General features: G+C 27.1%; 1 protein-coding gene across 4 annotated transcripts in view; it reads right to left on the bottom strand.

The window, feature by feature from the left end:
* LOC124956340 overlaps nucleotides 1-8,869 on the bottom strand; it is a 154,449-nt gene that overhangs the window by 4,483 nt on the left and 141,097 nt on the right. For 3 of the 4 annotated variants that reach the window (XM_047512033.1, XM_047512034.1, XM_047512035.1), the window contains one exon: nucleotides 2,641-2,799. The exons of the other annotated variant lie outside the window; for it this stretch is intronic. In XM_047512033.1, the coding sequence (XP_047367989.1) occupies nucleotides 2,641-2,799 (159 nt within the window). The remainder of the gene's footprint in view (nucleotides 1-2,640; nucleotides 2,800-8,869) is intronic. 4 annotated transcript variants of the gene reach the window in all.

An 8,869-nucleotide genomic window follows, 5' to 3' on the forward strand; every position in this document is an offset into this window, starting at 1 on the left:
AAAGATATTTTATTTTTTACTAAATGAATAATATTTAGACACGTTTTTGTTATATCGATATTTGTCTAGAATTCTTACTATTTACGGGAAAGAATAATTTTCTTTAAATGTGTGATTTGAGGTTAGAACAAAATATAAACTCATGTAAATTTTCATTAGATTTTTAATTGTTGGCCGAATAAATTTAATAAGCCGTGATTTGAAATTTTACTACTTAATTTGATGTAAAAAAGAGTGAATTTGATTTGCAAATCAAATTTACTTTTTTAATCAAAAGATTAAATTTGAAATGCAACATCTGTATAGTTGATTGGTTTGGAAAAAAACATTGATTGAAGTGTTTCAAGTTATCCATTTTTCATTATAAGTCAATTTTGTTAGGAAAAATGGCTAGTTAATAACAATGTATAAATTATTCGTCACTTATTTTCATTGATTAGTTAATAACAATGTATAAATTATTCGTGACTTATCTTTGTCTGTATTCAATTAATGCGGAACCCAAGTAATTTGCCTAGATACTTATCTGATTTCATAAAAGTATGTTTGCATTATCGAGCAAGGTATCCAAATATATTAATTATTTTTTGGATTATTAATTTTGAATCTGATCCTCAACCAATAATTTTAAAATATCAATATAGCAGATTAATTATTCGTCAAATAAGATAAAATAAGTCATGAGATAAGTCAAAATCATTCCTGACAAATTCTCCGAACCAATTTGACGGAAATGGACTCATATTAAATCTTAAATCTTCATAGATATCACAAATTTTTATTATTGCGTTAAATCTCGATCGAAAATAAAATAACATTCAATGACGTATATGTTCTTTTGAAGATTGGTAGTCCGTTATTTTGTTTTTGGATAAAAGAAATTTTTTATTTTTTTGTTTAAAACAATAAATTCATAATCTGTTTTACAATTGAAGAGAACAAAACGTGTTTTCATATGTTAGAAAAGTTGAACTTTAAAGTTAATTTATTTATTTAAAAAGATCGAGGACTTATGAATAACCTTAATATAATTTAAGGGTTTTGAAGTAAAGTTCAAAATATTGAAGTAAATAGAGTGATGACTTTGAAGATATCCCAAAATATTTCTTGCTAATAGCAAGTCGTTTTGTTTAAAAATTTCACTTTTGAAATTTGTTAAAAATTTTTAATTTTGTTTAAAAATCAATTTTATTTTTTAATCGAATTGTCTTTTGTTTTAATATTATCAGCATCGATGAACAAAAGCAATATTTTTTTTATTGTTACCAAAAAACTTTACTCGTATATTAAATTCGATTGCTAATATCTCTGCATCACAATTAAACATTAATATATTTATATTAAAATAGAAATCATTTTGAAAATTGTTCAATGTGATTTCTATCTTAGTTCATGTGATCAAATTGTTGGAAATTTTGCATAAAATATCTTTACGTATCATAAAAATCTTGTGTAAAATTTTGATCGAGTCATTTCGTTAATTTTTAACTTTAAAAATATTTTCAATAAAATGGACGTCATATTGAAAATGATCATTTCAAAAAATTGTGAGAAGTTAAAGGAGAAACATTTTCATATTTTACAATTTTTTTTTTTTTTTTTTTTTTTTTTTTTTTTTTTTTTTTGACAAACGATACCATTTAGAAAATTATCAAGCTATCAGTATGAAATTTCCGAATTAGTATACAAACTAAATGCGTGTAAAACCGTTTAAATTAGCATATTCGTAGCTATAGTTAATAAAAGCTTAGACAATAAACTTAAACACATTAGACTTAAACACATACATTTAAAAAAAAAATACGTCAAATACAATTGAAAAATTTTACTTCGATTAAAATTTCTAACGAGGCAATATCTTTTTTTTTTTGCACATTGGTGATTTTGCATGAAGAATTCCCAACAGTTTTGTATAAATAAATATCCTTACGATGTTGTCGAGAAAGTAATAGTTTCATTAGAAAAATTGTTGCTTTTTATGTAAGAAGAAATTAAAGAAACATTGAAGCCATATTTAATCGACAACACGGATGCAATGGCAAGCGTTAAAGTTTACAACTGAAAGAGATGCAAGATCGATCTTATTTGTATATATGTGGAAATTTTCTATTATTTATTTATTTATTTATTCATTGTTTATTAGGTTTTATTTATATTTTATTTTCTTCTTTTTTTTTTACATTCGAGATATTTTTCTTACATGATTAATTGTAAAGCAACATTTTAGTTTATTTTTAATCACATCTTTGGATTCCATAAGAGCATCCTCGTTAATTTCATTAAAAGCCAGTCCACTTTTTAATCTTAATGTTAGAATATAATTTTGTTAATGTACTTTTCATCTAATTAAAAATACAATTATCTATAATCAACACAACAAGGTCATAGTATATGCGCCATCGTAAGCAAATTTCCGTATCATTTCCTTATTAATTTTCTATAAAAAATACTGAATGATCGTTTACATAAAAGCGGTTTGTTACACGTAAGAAATATTTAAAAGTATCCTAACTCGTCATTTTCCATCATATTTTCAAGGTTATTTAAAAATTCAAAAATTATATCCCACATGAGATTTCCTTTGTTAGAGAAGCAAATGATCAATTTGTTTTGGGATTGAAGTGATAGGGAAAGACTCACCGGGACTAGGAGCAATGTCCTGATAAGGGGGTAGCTTGTCAAGTTCTAGAGAAGCTCGATCTGGTATAACGGCTATCCCACCACCATTCCCACCCCCTCCACCATTTGAGCCAGCTTCCTGAGAGTTAGGATCTTCTACGCCAACACCGCAACAGTTCGCTGAAACAAGAATCTTAAAATTAACAGCGTGATCTCTTTCATCATTCTTTTCATTCTATAGGAAAATCCGTTGGTGCCTATATAGTTGCCTATTCGCCGAAGTCGTTCTCGAATTTCGCTCACCTTTCCAAGATTCGCCGCGTTAAGTTGGTAAGACAGAGAAAGAGAGAGAGAGAGATAGAGAGAGAGAGAGAATTTTTAAGATTTCTTCTCTGGAGGATGGAAACGAATAAGCAGGACGAAACACGTCAAATGCCAGGTGAGCTGATACGTTATATGCGCTCATGCGCAAACCATCTATATATTATATATATATATATATATGTGTGTTTGTGTGTGTGTGTGTATGTGTGCTTGTACTTTGTATGGATACCTACAAGCGACGCTATAGTTCATATATACAAATATAAATGTACATGGATATATATAAAAAAACGCTCCCGAAATCGTGCATTATGACGAATATAAGCAAGAGTACGAAATAAAAAAAGCAGCTGTTTTCTCTACTGTTTGTATTGTGCTCCTGTCATCGTGCCATCATGGGGTCTTATATAGAATCCTACCGTAGATCGGAGAGGGAAGAGGGGAAAGAAGTGGGGATGTTGTTCGAAGTACACGAAGAAAGAGGATGGAAATGAGAAGGTTGTGTAAGAGAGAGAGAGAGAGAGAGAGAGAGAGAGAGAGAGAGGGATTGTGGGAGAGGGAAAGAGAATGCGAGTAGGGAAAAAGAAGAGACTCCGTCCTGGAATTCATAGATCAGAAGTGCCGCCTCATGGTAAAGTAGACGCAAGAATATGCCGTGGTAAAAGGGGGAAAAAAAAGGACGATTGAAATTATAGAATCTTCTGGGAGTATTCCGCTTCTCTTTGCTTTTATCTCATTTTTTTTTTCAATCCACTTATATATATATATATATATATATATATATATATATATATATGTATGTATGTATATATGTGTGTTTGTATTGTATCCAGACTAAGCTTTTTAGTAAGTTTACATATTTTGAAAATTGACGTCTCATGGTATCGACAACATAATTTCGATTTCATTCGTTCAGTTATTAGAAGATATTTCGTAATTAGTGCAGCTCTGATCTTAACTGATAGCACTAATGTATTTATAATAGCTGATGTATGCATATTTTATATAGATGAAAATCTTGGAGAATTGAAATATTTGAAGAATTGGTGTCTAACGTTGTGTTTCGATGACGTCATCTGAATTTGTTTCGTTCAAACGTTCGAAAGTATTTTGTGTAATTAATGTAATTAAATTTCATTATTAAATACATTCGCATTTCACTCGTAAATAGCACTAATGTAATAAGTTTGTACGTATTTTATATGGATGATATTTTACAGATTCGCCATTATTATCGCCATAACGGTTTTATGAATTTATGTTTCAAATAATTTTGATAACGTCATTTTAATTCGATTCGTCAGAGTATTCAAAAATATTTACTTATTAGTCTAACATTAAATAGAACTAATGTAGCTATTATGTATGTATTTGATATGATTGAAATTGTTGTGACTTTAAATATTTTAAAAATTTTAGTCTTACATTGTTTCGTTGTAACGTTGTCTTTAGTTTGATTCGTTGGAAAATTCGAAAATATTTCATAATTAGCGTTAATATAATGTTCGGAAAGTAATTTCGTTTCTTTTTTGTGAACATGAAATACAATTTTCGTATAATGAACAAATATTTTATTAAATTATATATTGGCCAATCTGGTCCAATACCTTTTGCCATCTTTCTGGTAGTAGCATGATTCCACGCTCATAAAATTTTTGGTCTTTGCTGGCAAAAAACTGATCGAGGTGGTTTTTGATCTCCTCATTCGAAGTGAAGGTTTTACCGTCTAAAAAATTTTGCAGTGACCGGAACAAATAATAATCCGAAGGTGCCAGATCTGGAGAATATGGTGGGTGTGGCATTATATCCCATTCAAGTTGTAAAAGCTTTTGGCAAAAGACCAGACTTGTATTAGGTCTCGCATTATATCGTTGGAACACTACACCTTTTCTGTTGATTAATTCTGGCCTTTTCTGTTGAAGTGCATCATTCAGTTTGTCCAGCTGATGATAGTAGACTTCCGAATTAGTTGTTGTGTTATCCGATAAAATCTCAAAAAAAACGATTCCTTTAAAATCCCACCAAACAGACAGTATCACCATTTTTTTTGATGGATATTGGCTTTGGAAATGCTTCGAGCCGGTTCATCTTTTTTGCTCCATAATCTCTTGCATTTGACATTGTTATATACAATCCATTTTTCGTTCCTAGTAATGATGCGCTTCAAAAATGAATCATTTTCATGACGTTTGAAGAACGAATCACAGACGTTAACGCGACGACACAAATTTCTCTTCGTGAGAATATGGGGAACCCATTTATCTAGCTTCGGGGTTAAACCTAGGCTTTTCAAGTGGTCATAAACAGTTGAATTTGATAAATTTAACCTCTCACCGATCTCACGTGTTGTTATTCGCCAGTTTGCATCAACTAATGCCTTTATCGTATCTTTATCAGCTTCAACCGGCCTTCCAGAACGTGGTCCACCTTTGACATAAAAATTGCCGAATCGAAATTTTGCAAACCACTTCTGGCACTGGCGTACTGTCAACACATCTTCTCCATACAGATCAGTTAATTTCTTTCTGGCTTGAACAGCATTTTTACCTTTTCTATAGTTAAAAATATAAAATATCACGAAAATGCTGCTTATTGTTCTCCATATTTAAAAGGGCACCAACCAAAAACTACTGTGTAGAATCAATTGGACTTTTTCACACACAAGCCTTGCTATATCAGCTCTCACAGCACATAATGATTATGCGGCTTAAGTGTGAAGTTGGGTGCAAAAAAATACAATTATATCCTCTGTCGGGAAAAAAACGAAATTACTTTCCGAACAACCCAATAATTACTGTGTAATGTATCGTATCTTAATGGAGCTTTCGAGTTTTCAAACATTTAAAAAATTTTCGTCTAATCGTATCGATAACGTTTCCTCGATTTGATTCTTTGAAATAAATCTCTAAATTGCACTGATATAATATTAAACTGTATTGACACAATCAATAAGTACGTATTTTATTGTATATCAATGAAATTTATGAGATTTATCATGTTTTGTGAATTTATGTCTTGAATAATTTTGATAAGGTCACCTTAGTTCAATTCGTTGAAGTATTTAAAAATATTTTGTAATTAATATAACATTAAACAGCACTAATATATCCATTGTATATATATTATATATTGATCAATTGAAACTTTGAAAATATTGACAATTGTCGCCTAATAGTATCGATAACGTTTCCTCGATTTGATTCTTTAAAACACTCAGTAATATAACTATGATTAGCGTATTTTCAAATTATACTGATTTAATATTAAACAAAATTAACACAAACAGTGAATACGTATTTCATTGTATATGCATGAGATACTTGCCACGTTTTGATAATTGATTCTTATGATTAATATAGTTTTGATAGGGTCACATTATTGTTAGTTTTATTTGTTATAGAATAATATTTCATAATTATTCCAATGCCAATATAACGGTTTTCGCAATATTTGGAAAGTCGAAATCGACATTTATCAATTTTTATGAATTAAAAATCTACTAATTATGTCGTACGAATATCGGAGCAAGCACGATATTGTAGGCACAAATAAGCTGAGTAAATAAAAAAAAAAAAACAATTACGTAGGACAGCAGTATTGAAAAAACAGAAAGATGAAAGGATGCGAGAGAATAAAGTCGCAGAGTTTATACGATCCGATTAATACGCGCTAATTACGCGTGAAAATTCCATTCGGGCGGCTCGATTTGCCGTGCACATCATTTATACCAAGAACCTGAGAAAGCCTTAATCGCGTAATTTATCGCGAGCGAGTCTCGCGCGCCTTCTTTACACTCCCTCTTCCTCTTCCTCACCCTCGTTCACTCACGACTCTCCAATCCCCCTATGCTCTCCTCTTCACTCTCCTTACTTCCTCTTCCACCCAAGCATCGATATATTTCAAACTTCGAACAATTTTTTCAATTTGTCTCGATCGTTAATCTCACACAATAAAAATCGTTTTTAGACACTATTACTATTATAAGTGCCATGACATTGCGAAAAGTATCCCAATTGTCAAGCACCAATAGTCAAGATCACGATATGATCTTGAATATATTAGAATAAAAATGTTTCATTCTGTCTGAAGGTTTCGCACGAATCATAATGTTTTCTAATCATATTTATATGTAATTTGTGTGCCTATGTGTATGTATATATATATATATATATATATATATATATATATATATATAATATTATATTATATATTATAATTAATTAATAAATATATTTTATAATTTAAATATATACATTAACTAATTATTTATACATTATATTATGTTATAATTAAATTCTTATTTTTGAATATTTCTTTTTTTTTTTAAGTTTAAAAAATATTCTTTATTTCAATAATCTTCTTACTTTTTAAATTCCACTTAACATTTAATTAAACATAAGATTCTAAAATAATTAAATATCTTAAAATTTTAATTTTAAATAAATATTAATTATTTATCAGTTATAATTTATAAGTTAACTATTCAATCACATTCTTAATTATAATAAGAATATTTATAAAAAAATTTATTTATATAGTATAATATGTGACATATCTTAAATTATTTATTTATTAGGAAAATAATTACTTTGTTTAATATTTTATTATATTATTATATTTAAATTAAATATATATATATATATATATATATATATATATATATATATATATATCATAAATTTTATAAAATATCAAAAAATCGATAAATTTTTCCTGTTAGTAATTTTTTTTATTAAAAATAAACTAAAAACATATATTTTTTTCATCAAAAATTAATAAATTTTTCTTTTAATAATTTTTTTATTAAATAAAAAATCTATACAATTTGTATATATATATATATACATATTATAATATACATATATAATACATATAATACATATTATAAAATACGATTAACCAATTGGCCGAATTTAATGTAAGAAAAGTTTACAGTTTTGTTGCAATTTTTTTTCAATTGAGAAAATTGCTATTAAAATTTTTAATTGATCCCTTCGAAATTTTCGAAAATGATACACATTTGATATTATCTTTTTTGTCTTTGACTATTTTATATTAAATATTAACAAACTAATTAAAGTCATTTCATTGAAATTTTATAGAACACTTTTGTAATACACAAAGATTTTTGTTTGTTTGTTTGTAATTATAAGCGTATTGTTTAATTAATTTGAAATGTGATACTTATTTTAGCAGTAACATGTAATCGTTAAAATGTTATTAATTATTATTGATAAAAGCAAAAGGAATACAATCAGTGTTTATATCTTTTTTTGTATCTTTCAAAAGTATCCAGTAATTAGTATTTTCTCTAATTCGTATCTAATAAACAATATTAATGTCTTTTTAATGAAAATCTGATTTTCTCATTGAATTTGAATTACTCATTGATCAATCTAATATTATACAATTATATTATATAATACTATTATATTTACGTGAACAGTATAAATTTTATATAATATAAAACAGTTAAAAAGTCCCTAGGTGAATTAAAAGTATCTAGCTGATTTTAAAAATCAATTATTCTTTTTTAAGACCTTTTAGGCTAAATTTTTTGTGGAGATAAAGCATCTTAATCCATTTTGGGGCTTTTTATTCCCATATTATTTATTATATGTATTATGATAATATTAATTATAGTAATAATTATAATAACGATAGTAATAAGGATAATATAAGTAACGATTTTAATATTAATAATAATAACAATAATAATAACGAAAATAGTTATAACGATAATAATAATAAGGATAATAATAATAATGAAAATAATAATAACGATAATAATAACAAATATAATAATAATAACGATAATAATGATGATAATGTTAATAACAATAATAATATTAAAAATAATAATGACGATAGTAATAACGATAATAATAATAACTATAATAATAATATTAATAATAATAATTAGGAT

The sequence above is a fragment of the Vespa velutina genome, chromosome 21, assembly GCF_912470025.1.
Source record: "Vespa velutina chromosome 21, iVesVel2.1, whole genome shotgun sequence".
NCBI classification, from domain to species: Eukaryota; Metazoa; Arthropoda; class Insecta; order Hymenoptera; family Vespidae; genus Vespa; species Vespa velutina.